General features: G+C 41.6%; 1 protein-coding gene across 3 annotated transcripts; it reads left to right on the forward strand.

Moving 5' to 3' along the window:
* Positions 1–24575, forward strand: CRYM (crystallin mu). 3 transcript variants are annotated; one of them, XM_057695939.1, is made up of 8 exons: positions 1–254; positions 1083–1149; positions 2814–2876; positions 8418–8519; positions 17912–18095; positions 21443–21564; positions 22299–22383; positions 24229–24575. In XM_057695939.1, exons 1-8 carry the CDS (start codon positions 85–87, stop codon positions 24291–24293), a joined length of 858 nt encoding a protein of 285 aa, XP_057551922.1. In that variant the 5' UTR covers positions 1–84; the 3' UTR covers positions 24294–24575. The 3 variants fall into 3 exon arrangements, with proteins under 3 accessions (XP_057551922.1, XP_057551921.1, XP_057551923.1); XM_057695938.1 differs by lacking the exon at positions 1083–1149 and adding an exon at positions 763–916 and having other exon boundaries at positions 2–254; XM_057695940.1 differs by having other exon boundaries at positions 2–254; positions 1083–1131.
* Positions 24576–26105: the final 1530 nt, after the last annotated feature.

The following is a 26105-nucleotide window of genomic DNA, read 5'->3' on the forward strand; positions in this document are numbered from 1 at the left end:
CTCCCCGGGCGCTCTCAAATAGGGCGCAGTCCTGAAAACGCCGGATCGCCGTGAGCGCGCTGAGGTTAGAAGGCAGGCGGCGACATGAGCTCGGTACCAGCGTTCCTGAGCGCGGCCGATGTGCAGGACCACCTCCGCAGCTCCAGCCTACTCATCCCGCCTCTGGAGGCGGCTCTGGCCAACTTCTCCAGCGGCCCCGACGGAGGGGTCACGCAGCCCATCCGCACCGTGGTGCCCGTGGCCAAGCACAGGGGGTGAGTGAGGAAGGCCGGGCCGGGGGGGCTGGAGAAATTGGAAAGGAGGAAGAGGAGGGGTGAGGAGGAAAGCAGCGGGAGAAAGGAAGGGAGGGTTTATCTAATCACTGCTAATAACAGCCTCCACCTAATCAGTGCAGCCCCACGGTGCCAAGTGGGCGCTTTACAGGAATTACTTTGTTTAATTCAACACACTTCATATATAGGTAGGTACTGATGCAACCATTTACTGATGGGAAAAGCGAGACTCAGAGAGGTTTTGAATTACCCAAGGTTACGCAGCTGATAAGTGGCAGAACTGGGGTGCTTTTTCTCCTCCAGAGCTAGACTCTTGAGCATACTCAGCATACTGCCAAAGGGAACGGCAGAGGGATGCAGGGGTGGGGAGTGGAGGGAGAAGGCCAGTAGGGCAGTGACTGAGGAAAGAGGAAGGAAGGCACGTGGGGACTGGAGAGGACACCTCCACATTGACGGGAAGGGATTAAAGCTGCTCCCTCTCTTCTTGTAGTTTCCTGGGGGTCATGCCCGTCTACAGTGCAGCAGAGGACGCCCTGACCACCAAGTTGGTCACCTTCTATGAGGGCCACAGTGCCACCTCCACTGTCCCCTCCATTCAGGCCACTGTGCTGCTCTTCCAGCCAAGCAATGGCTCCCTTCTGGCGGTGAGCAACTCCCTGCCCAGGGGTAGGGCGGGGCCCCTGTGCACAGAGCTAGGCTCAGAAGTTAGGTCTCCATTGACCAGGGGGAGTTTGACTGTGACCACATATGCCCCTCTCTGAGTGACTGGATGCCAGTGAAGGTTATCTGTGACTGTGTATCTGTTTCTAGGACTGCCTGCGGATACCTAACCCAGCACCAGAGCCCACTGCTGCTTCGGGTGTGTGACAGTGTGGAAGTAATAATCTCGTCATTCTTGTAATATTCTTCTCCTATACCAGTTACTCCAAATATACAGCTTGCACAAACCCAGTAGCCAAGGAAACATTTATTTAGTGAATCTCTGTAACGTGGAGTTGCAAGAGTTACAGTGGAGGGGTGCTCTCTAATACCTGGAAGTTTTTTTCTAAGGGGTAGATAGTGACCTGTTTTAACATTTAATGATAATATCAAAAAATAGTAGTAGTCCATATTTATTAAGCACTTTGTGTGTGTCAGGCACTGTTCTAAATACTTCATACGTGATAACTCTCTTAATACGTAGAACCACTCTGTGAGGTAAGTAAATTTATTACCCCCATTTTACAGATGTGAAAACTGAGTCATAGAGCAACTCTGCCAAACTTACCCAAGTTTACATAGCTAATAGTGGCATGGTTGGACTTCAGACCTACTCTGTGTAAATCTAAGACGTATACTGTCTTAAGACTATGCTCTACTGCCTTTCTAACTGCCGCTTACTGAGCACTTATCGTGTGCCAGGCAGGAGAAATTGATCTCATTCAATTCTGACAACACTCCTCTGTAGGAGTTTTTATTACACCCTCCCCTGCCCGCCCCCTTTCTTTTGAGGTTCCTGAGGCTCAGAGTATTAGAGTCGCTTTGTTTGAGGTCACAGAGCTGGTTAGTGAAAGTGCTCTGGGCCCTCCAGCCTGACTCTGTGGGCAGCCAGTGAGGCCCCCATCAGATACAGACTCCTTAATGCTACCCAAACCTCCCCTGGATCCTTAGACTCTCCTTCTCAGAATTTCTGGTTCCCCAAGGAAGCTGGCCATTTACTACTCCTCTGAAAAGAGTATTTAGCTCTTCCCAACTTCTGTTCATCCAATGGAAATGGCATCCATACCACCTACCAACAGTGCTTCCCCAGGAAATTGGGACCACCTCAGGCTTTGGAACTAAATGACAAGGCTTGAGAATTTTCCTGAATCTGATCGGTAGCCAAGAAATTCACTTCCTTGTCCATAAAATGAGAATACTGATGTTACTTGGTGAGGACAAATTGAGGTGAATAACATAAACAGAGGAAGACAGTGCAAAGGATGGTAGTTATTACTAGCCACGCATAATTCAGAATCACCTGGGGAGCTTCTAAAAACAACGATGTCTGGGTCCCATCCCTAGTGATTCAGGTTCCGTTAACCTAAGGGTCATGTCTGGGCATCTGTACTTCACAAACTTCCCCACATGTGCAGGAGAAGTTGAGAGCCACTGAGGCAGAGTTTCAGGACCCTTGCACAGATGCCAAGTGACTTACTCTTATGCCTAAAGTTTCTCCTTAATTTGATGTTTTGAGAATCCCAGGGCAAGTAAAGCAAATGGGCAATTCTTGAGGGCTTGCCATATGCTAGATGTTTTCATGTATGCCAGTGCATTTAATCCTCACAAAAACCCTCTGAATGGTTGCCATGATCTTTGTTTTTACAGTTAGGAAACCGGAGCTTAAAGATTAAGATATTTGTTCGAAGTTGCATTTCTTATAAGTGGAGGAACTGGATCCAGACAAAATACTCTCTTTGTAGAATATTATGATGCCTCCTGGAGCTAACTCTTTTAGAGCATCTTCTCTCTGCTTAAGTGGTGGATGGGGTGCCCGTTGCTCACTCTATCCTTTCCTCCAAGGTCATGGATGGAAATGTCATAACAGCAAAGAGAACAGCTGCAGTGTCTGCCATCGCCACCAAGGTAAGATTAGTGCCTGGCTGTGCTGAGCTGGTGGGTAGGATTGAGTGTCTCAAGTTTGAATGTCTCAGATAGAGGTGAGGAACTCATTTTGATCTTCTTTGGACATAGTTGGAACTTTATATGCCAAATATGGGATGTCAGGTGAGCACAGTGACTCACGAAATGATTGGCTACCATTTAATGCCGAAGATTCCAGGTACCTTACATGTGCTATTCCTGATCTTCACATCAACCTTGCAAAGTAGATATGATTATCCCCATTTGCCAGGTATAGGGAATATGGCTCAAAGAGGTTGTGTGAGTTGATCAGGGTCACACAGCTAATAAGTGGTAGAGCAAGAATTTAAAACTTGACCTTTCTGATTCCCAGGACCACTTTCTTGCCTCTGTACCAAACTTATTCTGGCAAATCAGTGCAGTTGCCCCATAGGCCAGGGTCAGTACTGCACAAGACGTAGAGGGGGAGATAAACAGATCCGAGCCAGACAAATGTATTCATTCAGCAAGTATTGACTGAGATCCTACCACGTATCAGGCACTGTTCTAAATGCCAGAGATGTGGTAGTGAACAAAACAGGGTGACATACAAGGGGAGGTGAGACAATAAGTAAAATAAAAAGTAAAATACATAGTATGATTTGCTAAAAAATAATTAACCAACAACAAACCTCTGTTGAGTTTAATAATAGGCTAGGACTTCCTTTAAAAAAAACTACCACCATCCCCACCACCAGTTAGAAGGATGAAAATAAAGCAGAATTAAGAGTATTGGGAAAGGGTGCTATTTTAGATTATTGAGGAAAGACCTCACTGAGAAGGTGACATTTGAGTAAAGACAAAAAAAGAAGTGAGTGAAACAGGAAGAGGGGAGGAGCTCTCCAGGCAGAAGGAAAAAGCAAGTGATAGAGGTAATGATGTTTCTAAGCACTGCAAGCACATCCTGCAAGAAGAACAATATGTTTAGAGGTTAGGGGTTAAGAAGAAGAGGTATCTGTAGGAACAGTTAAAGTCTGGAATCTTTCACATTAAAGGTCTGGGAATGCTGGTTTATGAGGCCTAAGCATAAAGGAAACGTGGGGTCTAGCAGAGGGTTGGAGCAGCAAAGACCAGGTGTTCAGATTGTGAGTGTATTAAGGTCTTCTAAACACAAGATGGGGAGGCAAGAATGTGGGAATGAATCTGGTAGTTATATAGGAAGGGAGTAGACTACAGTATGCACCTTGATGAACTGGTTTTTTTAAATTATATCCAGACCTAACTCAGATTGAAATAATCAAGGGACTCTGAGGTATGTTCCCTGGTAACTTAGGAACAGAGGGACTCTAACAATACTGCCCTACATTTGAAAAGGGCTTTGACCTTTGCCAAAATAATTTCCAAACCATTGTCTCGACTTATTTTTGGGTTTCTGTGAAGAAGGCAGAGAAAGTATTACTGGCCTCGCTTTGTGCAGAGGGAAATGGAGACTAGGGTTTCCTGAAGTCAGACAACCCAGGTAGCTGTGGGTCTTCTTGTCCCAGAGGTTTTGCCAAAAGACCTGCCTTCAGCTTCAGGTTCAGAGGATTCAACAGCAAAATAACCACTCCACACTTTAATAAGCAAGAAATAAGGAAATTTATTATATTAATAGTAAGTTACAGTATGAGGACAAGCTACATATATACACACACACACACGGACATCGTCAGTTTGGGAGCACTTACATCGCCATGTAGGTTACTAGTTCAAGAGAACATTTATCACAAATTGAGAGAACAAGCAACATATAAAGAGATAGAAGTGCATACATCACCAATTGGGGAGAACTTCATCCAGATCGAAGCAATGCTGGGAAGTCCCTGGAACAGCAATCTGGAGTCCCAGGTGGGAAGGTCCTGGGCGGGTCCACCCTTTGGGTGAGACTTCAGATTCCTGCTCAAAGGAGTTCTGCTTTTAAAGCCAAGCCGCAAGCGGATAATCATCAGCTTCCGTGCACATGTGCAGCTCTGGCTATTATGTTAAATGCTTGTATTTCTAATTGTAAGTCTCAGAAGGTTCACTGATCCCCGGGAACCAGCCAGATTCTCAGGGCCCAGGAAGCTTTGTGATCTACTCCCTTTGCTGGTTCTCAAGACCTGCCGGACTTACTCCCTTCCTTATCTATTGGTTCTCAAGACTTACTTTCCCAGCTTCTGCTGGCCTGCAATTTGACATGTAACTCTTTTTAGGGTCTCTGTTCAGTCAAAGGCCTATTACTGCCTCTGAAGCCTGAGCAAGACTACTTTTATTAACTTTCCTGACACCAGATTAGTAGTTTCCAACCCAGGCTATGCAGCAGCAGCATCTCGGGAATTTTTTTTTTTAATTCAGATTCCCAAAAACACTGAATTGAAATAGCTGAGGGTAGGGCCCAAGAAACTAGATGTTTTGGTTTTTTATGGTCTCTGGCTGATTCTGATGATCAACCAGGTTACTTCTTCTAGACCCAGCTCTCAGTTACACTGTGCTTTTTGCATGGATAAAAATCCTTACTCCCAGAAGAGTTGAGAATCATTGAGTTGATGCGTCAAAGTTTAGGCTGAAATTCCACCACTTTATTCCTAGGGGCTCAGAAGGGCTATTTCAATAAGGAACAAGGATTTATTTTACTTTTTGTGCTGTAAGAGTAGAATGTTTTCTTTTCCATCACTTCTGTTTCATTTAGGGCTTTTGGGAGAAGGATGAGAAATAATAGGAAGTTCTCAGGTTTGACAGACACTGTAACTTTGAATTTGGATTGCACATAGCCTGAGTTAGGGACTCTGACATGCTTTCTCAAGGTGACAATACATATCAGGGTTTATCCCTGATATGTATTTGTTCAACAAATACTTAGGTGCCCACCAGGGGCCAGGCCCTGTGCTCAGCATGGACATAGAACGGTGACTAAAACCAGATACGTGAGCTGCCATCATGGAGCACAGAGTGCATTTGGGGAGACAGATATTAATCCAAAGATCACACCAATTAATGTGAAAAGTACACCCCTGATGAATACAGTGAATGAAAGGAGCGAAGTGCTGTAAGAGCGTAAAATGGAGGCTGTGGGGTCTGGGAAGGCTTTTCCTGTGTGAGGAATATCTGAGATTAGATTTGAAGGGTAGTAGGACTCACTTGTGAGGAGCAGAGGGGAAAGTACTCTCAGCAAAGGAAAGAGCCTGTGGAGAGCAAAGGCCTGTGGTTGATGAAGACCTACGTGTTCAGGGAACTGCAAGGAGGCCCGTGTGGCTGGAAGACAGGAGGTGCAGGGGAGCGTGTCCTGGGGGGAAGCTGGGGAGATAGGAGGACCCGACCGTGCAAGGCCTTAGTGGACGCACATGAAACACAGTCTTTCAAACTCTTTAAGAAACCTAGCAGATTCATACACATGTTTTTAATTATCTGCATGCTGTGGGAAAAGAATGAAGTTCCACTAATCCTATGATGATTTAATAAATTTCATAAATGTTATATCTTTTAGGAAAAGAGATGTCAGTTACAACATTATTATCAGGGCAACATAGTATCAAGTAAGACAACCAAGCAGAATTACAGATTTACTCTCAGAGGTTAAAGGTTACTTTTACCAGATACGGCAGCCATTTCTGAAGCCCATGTGTACTTCCAAGAATAGATTCATAGTAACTGAGAACAGGGGAAAAAAATTTATTTAGTTAAGGAAAAATTACCTAATTCTCCTTATTGGACAGGAACATAAGATTACTAGTCTTGTGGATATTGTCATTTTGAAACCTTTTTAAATCGAGGTTCTTTGAACTATCATTGATGGCACAAAATGGTATCTCTCCCTTCTGCAGCTACAGGAGAGATTTTCTCTAATCACCTGCTAATATTTGAGACTCCTTTTTGCTAGTGATTAATAATTAAGAATAGTTTCATTTTTAAGGTTGCACTCCAGAATCTCAATAATTAGCACTGTAAGAAAGAGCAGACCCAAGGAGCTCTACTTTCATTAAGTGAAATAGAGAAAAGACAGAATATGGTCTTATTTAATATGGATGGTTTGAGGGGCAAGTGATGTCCTTCCTCAATGCCGGTAGTTCTTAACTGAAAACAATTTGGCCAACTGCCCCAAAGACAATTAGCAATATCTGGAGACATTTTGGTTGTCACAACGGAGGGCAGAGGGGGTGCTAATGGACAGAGGCCAGGGATGCTGTTAAACATCCTGTAACGTACAAGACAGCCCACTCACCTGCCAACTCCTCACCCCCTGCCAGCAAAGAATTATCCAGCCCAAATACCAGTAGTGCTGAGGTCAAGAAACCCTGCTCTACAATCTGTCATACAGAGTGAAGTAAGTCAGAAAGAGAAAGACAAATATTGTATGCTAACTCACATATACGGAATCTAAAAATGGTACTGATGAACTCAGTGACAAGAACAGGGAAGCAGATACAGGGAATGGACTGGAGAACTCGAGGTATGGGAGGGGGCGGGGGGTGAAGGGGAAACTGAGAAGAAGCGGGAGAGTAGTACAGACATATATATACTACCAACTGTAAAATAGTCAGTGGGAAGTTGTTGTATAACAAAGGGAGTCCAACTCGAGGATGGAAGATGCCTTAGAGGACTGGGGCAGGGAGGGTGGGGGGGAATCGAGGTGGGGGCGTCAAGGAAGGGAGGGAATATGGGGATATGTGTATAAAAACAGTTGATTGAACCTGGTGTACCCCCAAAAAAAATAAAATAAAATAATAAAAAAAAAAAAAAAAAAAAGAAACCCTGCTCTAGTTCTTGTAGGTAATAGTAGATATGTGCCAATTCTGTGCAAATAAGACTGTCTCTGTTTTCATGGGGCTTACATACCAGTACAAGAGAATAAATCTGTAAACAAGTGCTATGAAGTGGTAAATTCTATCAGGGAGGTCAGAAAGACTTTACTGGAGAGTTGATTGTAGAACCTCACTCTGAAATAAAGGCACACATACACCCTTAGTAGGTGCCACAAATGCCATCTCTACATTCCTCTTTAAAGGAAGATAGAGGCTGAGACAGAATCAACAGGGAGTGACCACAGCAAATATAGCTGAGAACCTAGGCTCGCAAGGGTTCATGAAGTCCAGAAGCAACTCACATCTCTGAGAAGTAGGTGTGGCTTATCAAGCCCCTGAGATGGGGTAGCACAGGAGAAAGAATGTAGGCTTTGGAGAGCGAAAGATGTGGTTTTAGAGCCTCCCTGTGCCACTTAATAGTAATAGGGCCCTGAGCAAGTTACTTAACCTCTCTGGACCTCAATTTCTTTATCTGTAAGAGGAGAATAACAATAGGAGTATCTAGCCCATAGGATCAATTGTCTGGACTAAATGACATCATGAGGGTTAAGCATTGGCATATGTTAGGTACCCAACAAAGGTTCCTTCCCTCCCTCCCCACTCTACAGAGTGGAAACAGAAATACAAAATGGCATCTCCTTGATTGCCTGAGAGGTCTTGAAGGTCACCTGATTCTCAAACTATATTTGATCTTCTCCTGGCTACTGGAGTCTGCCTTGACCTTTTCTATCTCATTTCTCTCAAATAGTTTTTGAAACCCCCCAACAGTGAAGTGTTGTGTATCCTTGGAGCTGGGGTCCAGGCTTATAGCCATCATGAGATCTTCACAGAGCAGTTCTCCTTTAAGGAGGTAAGTCCAGGGAGGGTTGTGGGGGAAGCGGGGAGGAAGCAGCAGTGACCTTTCTCTGTACTCCTTTGTCACAACAGGAGTTATGCTGAAATTGTCAGGTTGAGAGTCTCACCATCTAGACCATTCTTTTAACAACTTGCCCAGAAGTCCCATTGGAGGTGAAGAGTGGGGGGAAGGCTGAATCACCTCCTGCAGTTTCTCAGTCTGCTGAAGTACGAGAGCGCCTACTCGGTTACTTGAAGGATTGTGTTATATCCATTACATACATTCAGTTGGTCTTCTGGCCCCTTTCTGTTGTTTCTCTTAGGAGAATCTGGGGTCTTTAAGTATTCAGGGTTAGGTATCCAGGAACTGGAAATGAGGCCTAGACAGCAGGAGGCCACAATATGCCCCTTCTTCAGCCTAGATATTAGTCCACCTTTCCCCATTCTGGCTGGCTCACACTTCCTATTATTTTTGATACATTTGATGCTACTTTTTTTTTTTTCTAGGTGTGTGAGAGGGGTGGGGCAGATTTAAAGTATGATTTCTTATGATAAAAATAATATCTCTGCTTTGAGAAATGAAGACTATAAGGAAGAAAACAAAAGGAAAATTCCCTTGTATCAGTTTTCAAAGACAAGTAGTTAACATTTCCAGTCTTCTTGCATCTGCTTTTTACGGCAGTTTTATGGTTTTTTTCCTGCTTTTTTAATTAAAGTATAATTGACATACACTATCATATTTGTTTCAGGTATACATCATAGTGAGTCTATATTTATATACATTTTAAAGTGGTCACCATGATAAGTCTAGTTACCATCTGTTCACCATTCAAAAATATTACAATATTATTGACTATATTCTCCATGCTGTACATTATATCCCCATGACTTAATTATTTTATAACTGGAAGTTTGTACCTCGGAATCCCCTTACCTATTTCATCCATCCCCCAACCCCTCACCCCTCTGACAATCACCACAAGTGGTTTCTTTAATTTGTTCTTTGTATCTATGAATCAGTTTCTGAATTATTTTGTTTGCTAATTTGTTTTGTTCCACGTATAAGTGAGATCATACACTGTTTGTATTTCTCTGTCTGACTTATTTCACTTGGCCTGATACCATCAAGGTCCATCCAAGTTGTCTCAGATGGCAAGATTTCATTACTTTTATGGCTGAATAATATTTCATTGTGTATATACACACATACCACACATTTTTTATCCATTTATCCATTGATGGACACTTATGTTGTTTCCATATCCTGGTTATTGTAAATAATGCTGCAGTGAACATGGGGGTACATATATCTTTTCGACTTAGTGTTTTGTTTTCTTCAGATAACTACCCAGAACTGGAATTGCTGGATCATATGGTAGTTCTTTTTTTTTTTTTTAATTTTTATTTTATATTGGAGTACAGTTGATTTATAATGTTGTGTTAGTTTCAGGTGTACAGAAAAGTGATTTAGTTGTATACATCCATATATCTATTCTTTTTCAGGTTCTTTTCCCATATAGGTTATTACAGAGTATTGGGTAGAGTTCCCTATGTAATACAGTAGGTCGCTGTTGATTATTTTGTATATAGTAGTATACATACATTAATCCCAAGCTCCTAATTTATCCTTCCCCATGACTTTTCCCCTTTGATAGCTATAAGTTTATTTTCGAAGTTTGGGAGCCTATTTCTGTTTTGTAAATCATTTCATTTGTATCATTTTTTTTACATTCCACATATAAGTGAATCATATATTTACCTTTCTCTGTCTGACTTACTTCACTTAGTATGATAATCTCTAGGTCCCTCCATGTTGCTACAAATGGCATTATTTCATTCTTTTTTTATAGCGGAGTAACATTCCATTTTATATGTGTACCACATCTTCTTTCTTCATTCATCTGTTGATGGACATTTAGGTTGCTTCCATGTCTTAGCTATTGTAAATAGTGCTGCAATGAACATTGGGGTGCATGTATCATTTCAAAGTATGGTTTTCTGTGGATATATGCCCAGGAGTGGTATTGCTGGATCATATGATTGCTCTGATTTTACTTTTTAAAGGAACCTCTATACTGTTTTCCATAGTGACTGTATCAATTTACATTTGCTCCAACAGTGTAGGAGGGTTCCCTTTTCTCCACACCTTCTCCAGCATTGTTGTTTGTGGACTTTTTGATGATGGCCATTCTGACCAGTGTGAGGTGATACCTCATTGTATTTTGATTTGCATTTCTCTAATAATTAGAGATGTTGAGCATCTTTTCATGCTTTTCATGTGCTTTATGGTCATCTGTATGTCTTCCTGGAGAAATGTCTATTTAGATCTTCTGCCCATTTTTTAATTGGGTTGTTTTTTTGATATTGAGCTGCATGAGCTGTTTGAATATTTTGAATATTAATCTCATGCTGGTCACTTTGCGAATATTTTCTCCCATTCTGTGGGTTTTCTTTTCATTTTGCTTATGGTTTCTTTTGCTATGCAAAAGCTTTTAAGATTAATTAGGTACCATTTGTTTATTTTTTTTAATTTTCATTCCTCTAGGAAGTGAATCCAAAAAGTTATTGCTGGGATTTATGTCAAAGAATGTTCTGCCTATGTTTTCCTCTAAGAGTTTTATAGTATCTGATATTATATTTAGGTCTTTAATCCATTTGAGTTTATTTTTGTGTATGGTGTTAGAGATGTTCTAATTTCATTTTTTTACATGTAGCTGCCCAGTTTTCCCAGAACCACTTATTGAAGTAATTGTCTTTTCTCCATTGTAAATGATTGCCTCCTTTGTCAGAGATTAATTGACCATAGGTCTGTGCATTTATTTCTGGGCTTTCTATCCTGTTCCATTGATCTATGTGTCTGTTTTTGTGCCAGTACCATACTGTTTTGATTACTGTAGCTTTGTAGTATAGTCAGAAGTCAGGGAACCTCATTCCTCCAGCACCGTTTTTCTTTCTCAGGATTGCTTTAGCTATTCAGGGTCTTTGGTGTTTCCATACAAATTTAAAATTTTTTTGTTCTAGTTCTATGAAAAATGCCATTAGTAATTTGTCAGTTACCTTGGGTAGCATAGTCATTTTGACAATATTGATTCTTCCAATTCAAGAACATGGTAATCTTTCCATCTGTTTGTGTCATCTTCCATTTCTTTCATCAGCATCTTATAGTTTTTGGAGTACAGGTCTTTTGCCTCCATAGGTAGGTTTATTCCTAAATATTTTATTCCATTTAATGTGATGGTAAATGGGATTGTTTCTTTAATTTCTTTTTTTGTTCTTTTATTGTTAGTATATAGAAACGCAACAGCTTTCTGTGTGTTAATTTTGTACCCTGCAACTTTACCAAATTCATTGATGAGCTCTAGTAGTTTTCTTGTAGCATCTTTAGAATTTTCTATGTATAGTATTATGTCATCTGCAGATAGTGACAGTTTTACTTCTTCTTTTCCAATTTGGATTCCTTTTATTTCTTTTTCTTCTCTGATTGCCATGGATAGGACTTCCAAAACTGTGTTGAATAGTACTGGTGAGAGTGGGCACCTTTGTCTTGTTCCTGATCTTAGAGGAAATGTTTTCAGCTTTTCACTGTTGAGTATGATGTTAGCTGTGGGTTTGTCATATATGGCCTTTATTACGTGGAGGCATGTTCCCTCTGTGCTCACTTTCTGTAGAGTTTTTAATCATAAAATCATGTTGAATTTCGTCAAAAGTTTTTCTGCATCTATTGAGATAGTCATATGGTTTTCACTCTTCAATTTGTTAATGTGGTGTATCACACTGACTGACTTGTGAATCAATCCTTGCATCTCAGGAATGAATCCCACTTGATCATGGTGTATGATCCTTTTAATGTATTGGTGGATTCAGTTTGCTAGTATCTTGTGTTGAGGATTTTTGCATCTATGTTCATCAGTTATATTGACCTGTAATTTTCTTTTTTTGTGGTATCTTTGTCTGGTTTTGGTATCGGGGTGATGGTGGCCTCATAGAATAAGTTTGGAAGTGTTCCTTCCTCTGCAATTTTTTGGAACAGTTTCAGAGGGATAGGTGTTAACTCTTCTCTAAATGTTTGATAGAATTAGCCTGTGAAGCCATCTGGTTCTGGACTTTGTGTTTGTTGGGATTTTTTACAATTTGATATGTTTTTTTCTTATTAGTAATGTATATATGGCAATCCCAATCTCCCAATTCATCACCCTCAATGTCCCCCTTCCCCCCCACTTTCCCCACTGTTTATTGGGATTTTTTATCACAGTTTCAATTTCAGTGCTTGTGGTTGGTCTGTTCATATTTTCTATTTCTTCCTGGTTCAGTTATGGGAGATTTGTCCACTTCTCCTGGGCTATCCATTTTATTGGTATATAGTTGCTTCTAGTAGTCTCTTACGATCCTTTGTATTTCTGTGGTGTCCACTGTAACTTCTCATTTTTCATTTCCAATTTTATTGCTTTGAGCCCTCTCTTTTTTTTTTCTTGATGAGTCTGGCTAAAGATTTATCAATTTTATTTATCTTTTCAAAGAACAAGCTTTTAGTTTCATTGATCTTTTCTATTGTTTTCTTCATCTCTAATTCATTTATCGCTGCTCTGGTCTTTATGATTTCTTTCCTTTTACTAATTTTGAGTTTTATTTGGTCTTTTTTCTCTAGTTGCTTTAGGTGTAAGGTTAGGTTATTTGAGATTTTTCTTGTTTCCCAAGGTAAGATTGTATTGCTATAAACTTCCCTCTTAGAACTGCTTTTGCTGCATTGTGTAGGTCTTGGATCATAGTGTTTTAGTTTTTATTTATCTCTAGGTATTTTTTATTTTGTATTTGATTTCTTCAGTGATCCATTAGTTGTTTAGTAGCATATTGTTAGCCTCCACGTTTATGTTTTTTACAGTTGTTTCTTTTTTTTTTTTTTCTTATAGTTGATTTCTAATCTCATAGAATCATGGTTGGAAAAAAATGCCTGAAATAATTTTAATTTTCTTAAATTCACCAAGACTTGCTTTGTTGCCCAGCATGTGATCTGTCCTTGAGAATGTACCATGTGCACTCAGAATGTGCTATTCTGCTTTCAGGTGGAATGTTCTATAAATATCAATTAAGTGCATCAGGTCTAATGTGTCATTTAAGACCTGTATTTCCTTATTTATTTTCTGTTTGGATGATCTGTCCATTGGTGTAAGCAGGGTGTTAAATTCCCCTACTATTATTGTGTTACAGTTGATTTCCACTTTGATGGCTGTTAGTATTTGCCTTATATACTGAGGTGCTCCTATGTTGGGTGCATATATATTTACAATTGTTATATCTTCTTCTTGGATTGGTCATTATGTAGTGTCCTTCTTTGTCTCTTGTAACAGTCTTTATTTTAAAGTCTAACTTGTGTGATGTAAGTATTGCTACTACACCTTTCTTTTGATTTCCATTTGCATGGAATATCTTTTTCTATCCCCTCACTTTCAGTCTGTATATGCCTCTAGATCTGAAGTGGATCTCTTGTAGATAGCATATATATGGGTCTTGTTTTTGTATATATTCAGCCAGTTTGTGTCTTTTGCTTGGAGCATTTAATCCATTTACATTTAAGGTAATTATTGATATGTATGTCCTTATTGCCATTTGGTTAATTGTTTTGGACTTGTTTTTGTAGGTCTTTTTTCTTCCCTTCCTCTTTTGTTCCCTTCTCTTTTGATTTGATCACTATCTTTAGTTTTGTGTTTGGACTGCTTTTACTTTTACTTGTGTATATATTCAAGATTGTTTTAAGTTTCTGGTCTCTTAATTTCAAATACATTTCCAATATCCTGCACTTGTACTCTCCTCTTTTCATGATTGCTGGTTTTGGCATACATTCTTTACTGTATGTTTGCCTTTACTGGTGAGCTTTCCCTTTTGTAATTTTCTTGTTTCTAATTGTGGGTTTTCGTTTTCTGCCTAGAAAAGTTCTTTCAGCATTTGTCGTAAGGTTGTTTTGGTGGTGCTGAATTCTTTTAGCTTTTGCTTGTCTGGAAAGCTTTTGATTTCTCCATCGAGTCTGAAGGAGAGCCTTGCTGAATAGAGTATTCTTGGTTGTAGGTTTTTCCCTTTAAATCACTTTAAATATATCATGCCACTCCCTTTTGGCTTGCAGAGTTTCTGCTGAAAAATCATCTAATAACCTTATGGGGATTCCCTTGTATTTTATTTGTTGCTTTTCCCTTGTTGCTTTTAGTATTTTCTCTTTGTCTTTAATTTTTGTCAATTTGATTACTATGTGTCTTAGCATGTTCCTCCTTGGCTTTATCCTGAATGTGACTCTCTGCACTTCTTGGACTTGGGTGACTATTTCCTTTCCCATGTTAGGGAATTTTTCAGCTATTATCTCTTCAAGTATCCTTTCAGGCCCTTTCTCTCTCTCTTCTCCTTCTGGGACCCCTATAATGTGAATGTTGGTGCACTTAATGTTGTCCCAGAGGTTTCTTAGACTGTCCTAATTTCTTTTCACTCTTTTTTCTTGACTCTGCAGAAGTGACTTCCACCAATGTGTCTTCCAGCTCACTTATTCATTCTTCTGCCTCTTTTATTCTGCTATTGATTCCTTCTAGTGTATTTTTCATTGCAGTTATTGTATTGTTCAACTCTGTTTGCTCTTTAAATCTTCTAGCTCTTTGTTAAACATTTCTTGTATCTGCTCAGTCTGTGCCTCCATTCTTTTTCTGAAATCTTGGATCATCTTTACTATCATTACTCTGAATTCTTTTCCAGGTAGATTGCTTATCTCCACTTCACTTAGCTGTTCTTCTGGGGTTTTATCTTGTTCCTTCATCTAGAACTAGTCCTTTGCTGTCTCATTTTGTCTAACTTTCTGTGTCTGCAGTCCCACAGGCTGCAGGATTGTAATTCTTCTTGCTTCTGGTGTCTGCCCCTAGTGGGTGAGCCTGATCTAAGAGGCTTATGCAGGCTTCCTCATGGGAGGGACTGGTGCCTGCCCACTGGTGGATGGAGCTGGGTCTTGTCCTTCTGGTGAGCAGGCTATGTCAAGGGGTGTCTTTATAGGCAGCTGTGGGCTCAGGAAGACTTTAACAGCCTGTCTGCTGAGGGGTGAGGCTGTGATCCCTCCATGTTGGTTGTTTGGTCTGAGGTCCCAGCACTGGTGCCTAAGGGCTCTTGGGTGGGGCCAGGTCTTGGCATCAAAATGGCAGCCTCCAGGACAGCTCATGCCAATGAGTACTCCCCAGTACCTCTGCCACCAGTGTCCTTGTCCCCGCAGTTAGCTGCAGCCACCCTCCACCTCCCCAGGAGACCCTCCAAGTCCAGCAGGTAGGTCTGGCCCAGGCTCCTATGAAGTCATTGCTTTTTCCCCTGGGTCCCGGTGCGCATTAGACCTTGTGTATGCCCTCTAAGAGTGAAGTCCATTTCCCTCATTCCTGTGGAGTTCTTGAGATCAAGACCTGCTGGCCTTCAAAGCAAAATGCTCTGGGGGCTCCTCCTTCCAATGCCAGACCCCCAGACTGGGGAGCCTGATGTGGGGCTCAGAACTCTCACTCCTATGGGAGAATCTCTGCAATATAATTATTTTAGTTTTGGCTCACCTACCCGGTGGGTATGGGATTCGATTGTATCATGAATGCACCCCTCCTACCTTCTTGCTGTGGCTTCCTCTTTGTCTTTGGAAGTAGAATATGTTTTTTTTTTTGTTGTTGTTGTTGTTATTTCTTTTTTTTTATTTATTTTTTTTGGGGGGTACACCAAGTTCAATCATCTGTTTTTATACACATATCCCCGTATTCCCTCTCTTCCTTGACTCCCCCTCCCCTCGAGTCCCCCGCACCCTCCCCGCCCCAGTCCTCCAAGGCATCTTCCATCCTCGAGTTGGACTCCCTTTGTTATACAACAACTTCCCACTGACTATCTATTTTACAGTTGGTAGTACATATATGTCTGTGCTACTCTCTCGCTTTGTCTCAGCTGGAAGTAGAATATGTTTTTTGGTAGGTTCCAGTCTTTTTTGTTGCTGGTTGTTCAGCAGTTAGTAGTGATTTTGATGTTTTTGTGAGAGGAGGTAAGCTCAGGTCCTTCTACTCTGCCATCTTGTCCTGGAATTCTCATGGTAGTTCTATTCTTAGTTTTTTGAGGAGCCTCCATGCTGTTTTCCATAATGGCTCCACCAATTTCCATTCCCACCAACAGTGAACTTGATTTCCCTTTTCTCCACATCCTTGCCAACACATTATTTTTTGTATTTTGGTAGTCATCACGCTGAGAGAAATGGAGGCAATATCTCACTGTAGTTTTGATTTGCATTTCCCTATGATCCAGTGATGCTGAGCATCTTTTCATGTGTCTGTTGTATGTATTCTTTGGAAAATTATTTATTCAGGTCCTCTGCCCATTTTTAAATAAGGTTGCTTATTTTTTAATATTAAGTTTTGTAATTTCTTTGCATATTTTGAATATTACCTCATAACATAGTTTTAATCGTGTTAGATATACACAGTTGTATATACTGTATTTTCACTGAATGTTGTAACACCATCACTTTTCCAGATTAACTAATTTTTGTATAGTATTTCATATTTTTCTATCCAGAAAGGTGGTATGGTTAACTATTCTCTTATAACTGGGCATATTGTGTTCTTTTTCACCTTAGTTAATGAACTTACTCAGACATAACATCTATTTTTATTTTTATTGTATATCCTTATGAGAGATTCTTTAGGCCTTATTTTCAGTTGAAGGCTGACAACTGCCACCACAGACATCAAAATCTGTTAAGCACGCTAGCAAGTCCCCACCTCCTAGAGATGCCAATGACCCACCCTCTCCCCACCAGCACTTCCCCAGGAATCTAATTGTAGCTACTAGTCTTGGCCTTCTACTCTGCTGCACCATTCACTCCTGAAACCCTTCCAATTTTTAATTCCCTACATCTCTTTCAGAGATCAAGCTATTCCATGCATAGTACTACACATCCTGTTTGTGAATCTCACACCTGTTGTGACTCCCTTACAGAGTCCCAAACGGTTTGTTGCTGACTTTGCCAGTTATCATTTGCATTTTATAGATATGAAAACTTAGGCTGAATGAGGTTAAATAACTTCAGAAACAGTAGGTGACAGAGCAAGGATTGATTCTAAGCCTGTCTAGGTCTAGAACTTGCTCTGCTAATCATTAAACTATATAGTAGCCATTAAGCTACCGAAGCTGTGTGTCCCAAGCTAGAACTGAAAAATGTATCCCCTTCTTGAAAGGGGAATGGGATAGAGAAAGGTCATTTTCAAATATCTGGCCCAGACAAATGTCCATTCACCGTAGGGAATGATTTAAATAACTATAGCCCTAACCCCAGATTGGTTCAACTTCTCCTGGCACCCCTGGGCTTGATGAAACATAAACAGCCAAATAATCATGGCACCAATGTCCCTCTTGTTACCCCCAATGAAGGTGAGGATATGGAACCGCACCAAAGAAAAGGCGGAGAAGTTTGCGAACACAGTGCAAGGAGAGGTACGGGTCTGTTCATCGGTTCAGGAGGCTGTGACAGGGGCAGATGTGATCATCACAGTCACCATGGCAACAGAGCCCATTTTGTTTGGTGAATGGGTGAAGCCTGGGGCTCACATCAACGGTAAGCAGAGTGGCTCCATGAGCCTTGGGTGGCCAGACTCTCCCTTGGCTGGACCAAGGGGCTGCATCTGCAAAGCTTTTTTACTCATGCAAAATGCCTGAGTTTTTTAATGACTTCAGAAACATTGGAGCCCAGAAAAAACGATGTTCACTCCAAAATATGAAACAAAAATCACAAACCTGAAACTGATAAATTTAATTAATTAAAGCCTTATAAAGTGTAACATTATAGCAAATGATCAATTATAGCTTTGTTCTTAAATGTCATGAAATGTAAATTATAAAAGCCAAATGACTCACTTTTTCTTAACAGCACATGGAATTACAAAAACAAATTTTTAAAAATTACAGCACAAAAGACATTTAATGTGACATGTGGATGTTTTTTAATATGTGGAAATAGGATGGTTGGGACTCTAAACGTGAAAGTTCCTGGGGCCTCTGAAGAGCCTTAAATGCCCTTGGGGGTTTTATAACAAGATCTGGTCTATATGGAATACTTACTATTGCAGGTGCTGTTCTAGATTCTTTGTATGTACTATATCACTGAATCCTTACAACAGCCTTATGAAGTAGGAGCTGTTATTATCATGACCCCCATTTTATAGGTAGATATACCAAGGCATGGAAAGATTAAGTAACTTGCCCAGAGTCAGAGGTTCTTAGAGGCAAAGCTGGTATTTGAACTGAGGCAATATACCCTCAGAGCCTAAGATCGTAAATGATACCCTATGTCATCTTTCAATAAGAAGACTGGATTCTGATGAACCAGCAACTGAAGACTAGAGAATTTAAACAGTATTTTAGTGACAAGCACATAGGGTAAACTCAAAATCTAAAATCTCTGCACACATGTGCAAGGACCAAGTATCATGATCATGCATTCGTTCACAAATGTGTGTTGAATCCCTACCATGGGTCAGGCATGTTCTAGATGCTGGGGATGCCAAAGTAAACCAGCAATCAAGGTCACTGCTTTCCTGCTGCTTACATTCTAGAGAAGGGAGGTAGCCAACAAACAAGTAAACAAATAGATGAGCTAGATAGTTCCAGCTAAAGATAAGTTCTGTGAAGGAAACAAAATGTGGTATGATTGAGGAATGGGCCATAGCAAATTGAAGGTCTCAGCCTGTGTGAGACTGGTATTATGAATGTGGGTCCAAGGAGTAGGTCTTACTGTTCATAAAGCCAGATTCAAACAGTAAGACCATTTCTAGAAGGACTTAGGAAATCAGGAGGACCCAGTTCTTGGTGAAAAGAACAAGAGCAGAATCTTCAACAAGACTGACTTGATTTTTTTTTTTTTTCAGCTTTTTTTTTTCTAGCTTAAAACATGTACTTATTATCTCAGTTTCTGTGGTTAGGAGTCTGGGCATGGCTTAGCTAAGTCCTCTGCTCACACAAGGATGAAATCAAGGTGTTGTCCAGGCTGAAATCTCATCTAGAGCTCAGGGTCTTCTTCCCAGCTCACATGGTAGTGGCAGGTTCCTTGTGTTGTAGGACAAAGGTGCCCATTTCCTTGGGGCTGCTCTCAGCTCCTAGAAACTGTCCACATTCCTTTTCATGTAGACATTCCACCTTCAAAGACCGACAACAGAGAATCTCCCTCATGTCAGATACCTCTCACCCTTTAAATCTCTCTTCAGGAAGGGCTGACATGATTTTGAGTCAAGGCATCTCATATCTTTCCCTAGCCTAAAGACAAAATTGGTTTATGTGCTCACAGAGGCATTAAATATACTTAAGAAAAGCATGGCATAAGTGCGGTCAACAGGGAAACGCCAACAACAGATTTTACTTACTTTATAGCTTGGCTGAGATATAGGCCCAATTCCAACCTCCCCTGCATCTCCCTCATCCTGTCCCCACACCCCAGCAGCCAGCATCTGACCCTCGCCCATTCTAGCCCCAATGAATGAAGGCCAAAGCCCAGCCTGAGTCAGGCCCCTCCATTTGCTGCCTGGACCACCTCCATCAGCCTGAGTGGCCTTATGCAACCCTTTGAGAATTCACACTGATCCAAATTGGGGGAACAAGTACAATCAGAAGAGGTGGCTTGAGAAGCTAGGGTTTTTCCCACCAGCTTATGATTTATTTACGAGCTTCATTAGTTGGTGCTTCTGTTCTATAGAAGTCCTCACACAAACAGCCTTCAAGATGGACATTTTTACATCACTCTCTTTGAAAATTAGAGTGAGGGAGAACAGCAGGAGAGGGAACAAGTAGAGAAAACTGGATGGCAGTGAGAGAAGTCTTGTAAATGCTGCCTTATATTTGTAAAAGCTTTATAGCACTTTCCAAAGACTGGCTGGCATGGGCCAGCAGATATGTTTTGTTTAGACCATAGAGCATTCTGAAAATCAAGCAATAACACATGCAAATAGATTTCCTGTTTCTCTTTTTAAAAGGGAGCAGGGAGGTGGGGGGCTTTCTAACAGTGGCCCTGCATTCTCACATGGCAACAATTAACTTGAGCTGAACAATAACTGTGCCCTTTACAAGGGCCTGCTTTCTTCTAGGTACCTCGGTCTCCACCATTTCCAATCCAGTTCCTCTGACCAATTCTGCTCATTTTCATTACCTTCCTGGCCCTGCAGGCATTTGGTTGCAGCCTCTGTGTCCCAGTGCCAGGAGGCATGATTCCTTGGATTCATCATTATGGTTCTGAGCTCTGCAGAGCATGTGAAACCTTGGTGCCAGGGTGCAGCCAGTTTCCTCTTTATTGGGACTTTTCTGTGACCTTGACACTGGGCTTTTTTCTCATGAGTTAAGAGGGAAGTGGAATGGGAGTGACTGAAGAGAAAGCAGACAGAAGATAGAGGAGTGTAGGGTATGAATAAGCTCCAAGTGATGTCTCTGTTTTAGGGTTTTTGTAAGGAAATTGCTGCTCCTGATAAGTGGAAGAAGCATGAAAGGCATGTGCTCTCTCAGAGCTATAGATGCACTTATTAGATACATAACCTCGGCAGGTACCACTTCTTTGAGCTTCAGTTTGTGTACCTTTTAAATGGGAATCTGATGTGAAGTGTGCTTGTAAGACTATAAATAGTATGTGTGAAACATCCCACAGATAGTAGACACACAGTAAATGAATCCTAAGTTGCCTCAAAATCTTTTCTCAGTAATGAGAACAGATATGAAATGGAAAGGAAAAAATGCCAGGTATGATTCTTACTAGTGAATTCAGTCTTGTTGGTTGGGAGGGAGTTGGCCTGGGGAAATGAGGCATCCACATCTGCTCCCACGTGTCCTCTGTCACCTCCTTTTCCCCACCATGTTCATTCTTTGGAGCGTTTGGTATCCCTTGTGACTCTTTCTAGGCTCAGGGTCTGTTTTGCTGTCTCTTAGCCATCGGCGCCAGCAGACCTGACTGGAGAGAGCTGGATGACGAGCTTATGGAACAGGCTGTGCTGTACGTGGATTCCCGGGAGGCTGCCCTGAAAGAGTCTGGAGATGTCCTTTTGTCAGGGGTGAGCCTCCTTTCTGGTGGGCTGTTGCCCGGCTGGCCTCACCTGGATCCCAGGGGTTCATTAACACCCCCTTCTGTCTGACCTGCTCCAGACCTCAGTCACCCCCACCTCTTTGTGGGGTGACAGCTCCCAACCACCTCTCAGCCCTTCCTAATCCCTCTCTAGGATGTGGCCAGTATGTGGTGATGTGTTTTCCTGTCCCCTTTGCCTGAAGAGAGCAGCTTGATGGACTTTTCTGTTGGACTGGGCTGTCCCATAACGCAGTAGGCTTGGAAGATAGGAGCCTATTACGGCCTGGAAACTTTCCCAGTGTGGCCAACAAATTAGGACTAGGGTTGGCCGCTTTCTGGCCTTTTTTTTTTTTTTTTTTTTTGGCATCAAGGCATAGAACCAAGAAGGGGGCTGCCAAAATAAGTGTTCAGATAAGAACAGGCCTATTTCCTCATTGACACAGTGTCCTAGCAGGACATTCCCCTGGCTACAAATATGTATGTCTGCAATCATGGTATCACAAAGGCAGATGCTATCCACCCACCACCGCCCCCCCCCCCCAAAAAAAAAGAGATGTAAGGGGGAGGCATCTTCCCTGACATCATCCAATTTACAAAAGCTTTTTTTTTTTTTTATCAAGTTTATCCCTTATCCAGTTCAGGGATACCCTGTCCTGCCTTCAGAAGCGGGCCCTGAGCAGACATTAGCTCCGTGCCCTGGGTCAGCGTGTGTTCATTTGACAGGCCAAGATCTTTGCTGAGCTGGGAGAAGTGGTGAGGGGAGTGAAACCAGCCCACTGTGAGAAGACTACGGTGTTCAAGTCTTTGGGTAAGAGCCATTGCTCCCAGGGCATAAACTGAACAAGCCCACAAGGTAGGTTTACCCATTGATGGGAAAAGGAATGAGTCAGCAGGCTCCGCAGCTGAATCATTGTGAAATCTATCACTCAGGTCAATTATTTACGTCTAGGAATAGCATGAAGCCCATGAACTCTGGAACTGGGCAGTCCTGGGTTGGATTCCCTTCTCTGCCATCCCCTGGACATGCGTCCTTGGGCAAGTGACCTCACCACCTGTTACCTAGAGTTTTTGTGAGAATTAAGTGAGACGTGTGTATTAAATGATTTGCACATAGCAAGTGTCAGCATTAAAACATTTAGACTTTGATCTAAATGAAACTCAGAAGAAGATATCCTTCAGAGGTGGGAGGGCAGGAGAAAAAGATGTTTAAAAACAAGGAGCTTAAGAGAAATAGCAGGGAGACCCAACCTGACAGAGACCCAGACGGGAAGTACAGCCTGAGACCATTTTTTCCGTCCTTCCCTACCTTTCTGCTTGCTGACTTAAGAAGGTCTTCAGTGGAGAGCCCCATTAACACCTGAGTTAGCACAGGCAGAAGCCCAACAAAGAAGGGGCTCCCAGTGGCTGGTTTGACCCTCAGCCAGCTCTCCCACCCCAACAGATTTAAGGAAATGGACACACATGTAACAGAGCTAATATTCAGCTCCTACACCTAAAATATTGAAATACCTCAAAATGGTTGATAAATAGTTACTGTCCTGAGCCCCTCAACCTTACCAGACCTTACACATTTTTTTAATGATTGAGCAACCAAAGCTTTAATGCTTGGCAGAGTATTAAGAGTACTCCAGCCACCCAGCACCCAGCACCCACGCCAATCAGTCAGTATCCATGCCTTGCCATCTGTTAAATATTTTTTTTTTAAATCTCTCATGCACAGAAAGACAGGCAAGCACAGCATAAGCTTTATCTAGAGCCTGGCTCAAAGACATCACACTGATCTAGTTGCGTCTGAAAGTTTCACTGTTCCTAACAGATCAGAGGTCAGCCAGTCCTCTCCAGGAGACACAGCACTGCAGAAACCTGCTCTAAACTTCTGAGAAATTTTTACTTTCTCATTTCTGGGGACTGGTTTATTGGCACATCCTTTCATCTAGCAGATGCATATTAAATACCTACTATGTGTCAAGCTCCGTACTGGCTGCAGTGGTAGCTACAAAAATTAATAAAAACCAGCCCCTGGCCTTTAAGAACATATGCCCATTCGAGGTTAAGGTATGTGCCCAAAACTATTAGACAAAGGGGACGTTGCTGAAGGATTCAGTGTTTGGACTAGTCCAGGGGTCCGACAAACTGCAGACCACGGGCCAAACCCAGCCTACCATGTGTTTTTGTACAGTCCACAAGGGAAATGGTTTTTACATTTTCAAATGATTGGGGAGAAAATTAAGAATAATTCCATGACGTGAAAATTATAAGAAATTTGAACTAGAGTGTCCATGAAGGAGGTTTTCTTGGAGCACAGTAGGCTCATCTGTTTACCTGTTGTCCATGGCTGCTCTTGCACTACAACGGCAGAGTTGAGTCATTGCAAGTAATTGGCCAGCAAAGCCTAAAATATTTGCTATCTGGCCCTTTACAGAAAGTTTTCTGACCCCTGACCTAACCTCTGAAGGATACGTAAAGATTCTTTGGTGGGCATTGCTTGGCTTGTTCTGTCCTTCACAGACTCATCAAGCCTGACCTCACCTCTGGGTGTCAGTCCTTGTTACCCTGATGGACACTATATCAGAGTATTGCTAGTTCTGGGACCTGGGCTGTTTGAGGAAAAATTGTTCTCACAAAAGGTGAACCAAATTTCTGTCCATTCCAGGAATGGCGTTGGAAGACATGGTTGCAGCCAAACTAGTGTACGATTCCTGGTCATCTGGTAAATAAAACAAAGGAACTTGTGTTGAGTGGATGCTACAACTCAAGGGATGTTAACACTAATTGTCTCATAATCTCTAGATTCAATGAGGAAGCCCAGTACCCAGTGATCTACCAGTTTTGTGCTTATCGTGTCTTACCTTAAATAAGGAGATCCCCTTTTGTGTTTGTAGTTAGAAAGCAAAACTAAGTGGCCATTCTCTGTTATGCCAGATTATACTAGCACTCCCTTTACCCTGTATTTCACTACCTTTTGTAATTCCTTGAAATAAAGCTTTTTCCAATTCTGCAGTTCTTTTTGGTTTTTTTGACTGCGTTGGGTCTTCATTGCTGCACGCGGGCTTTTTTCTCTAGTTGTGGCAAGCTGGGGCTACTCTTCATTGCAGTGTGTGGGCTTCTCATTGCAGTGGTTTCTCTTGTTGCAGAGCACAGGCTTCAGTAGGTGCATGGGCTTCAGTAGTTGTGGCACATGGGCTCACTAGTTGTGGCTCACGGGCTCTAGAGTTCAGGCTTTGTAGTTGTGGCGCACGGGCTTAGTTGCTCCACGGCATGTGGGATCTTCCCAGCTCAGGGATCAAACCCATGTCCCCTGGATTGGCAGGTGGATTTTTTTTTTTTTTAGGTATGAATTTAATAAAATATACACAAGATCTATTGAGGAAAACTACAAAACTTTAATGAAAGAAATCAAAGAAGAACTAAACAAATGGAGAAATATTCCATGTTCATGGATAGGAAGACTCGATAGTGTCAATATGTCAGTTCTTCCCAATTTGAGTTATAGAGTCTGTGTAATCTCAATCAAAATCCCTGCAAGATTTTTGTGGATATTGACAAAGTGGTTCTTTTTTGTTTTTAAGAACTTTTATTGAGATATAATTGACATACAATAAACTGCATATATTTAAAGTGTACAATTTGATCTTTTTTATCTTATTAGTAATGTATATATGGCAATCCCAATCTCCCAGTTCATCCTGGCAGGTGGATTCCTGACCACTGCGCCACCAGGGAAGTCCCGATTCTGCAGTTCTTGCTTTGATAAGTTCTGTCCCTCACAGCAAGGAAAGTGAGGGGATCAAGTGCTCCCATTCACTCCCTGCAGAAGCTCCAATGGCTATAGTTAGATTTTTTTCTATTTTATTAACTGAGATAGAATTTACATATCATAAAATTCACCAGTTTAAAGTATAAAATTCAGTGTTTTTTAGTATATTCCCAGGATTGTGCAACCATCACCACTGTCTAATTTCAGAATATTTTCATCACTCCAGAAGGAAACCCGATACCCATTAGCAGTCACTCCCCATCTCCCCTTCTTCTCAGCCACTGGCAACCACTAATCTTTCTATTTTTATGGATTTGCCTTTTCTGGACATTTGTACAAATGGATTCCTATATTATGTAGCCTTTTGTTTCTGGCTTCTTATAATTGAAATTTCAAGGAACAGCGGAGCTTCTCTATTGGTCAGAACTCATTTAGTCACAACTGGTAGAGACCACAACTGAAACTACCTTAAGCTGAATGAATGAGTGGGGAATGGAATTTATTGCCTCTTATAATTAAGAAGTACACAGGTAACTGATTTCAGCTATAGCTGTAAAGTTCCAAGTGTCATCAGGACCCAGACTTGCTCTCTCTGTTCCTTGGCTCTGTTTTCTTCAGTGTTGGCTCCATTATCAAGTAAGCTCTGCCCTGATAGTGACAGGATGGGTGCCAGCAGCTCTTGAATCATAGTCTGTCCTCTTCAGCAGCCCTAGCAGAAATAGACATTCTCTTCCTCAACAGGTAAAAGTCTCAGAATGGAGACACACTGGACC

This window comes from Hippopotamus amphibius, chromosome 9 (genome assembly GCF_030028045.1).
Source record: "Hippopotamus amphibius kiboko isolate mHipAmp2 chromosome 9, mHipAmp2.hap2, whole genome shotgun sequence".
NCBI classification, from domain to species: domain Eukaryota; kingdom Metazoa; phylum Chordata; class Mammalia; order Artiodactyla; family Hippopotamidae; genus Hippopotamus; species Hippopotamus amphibius.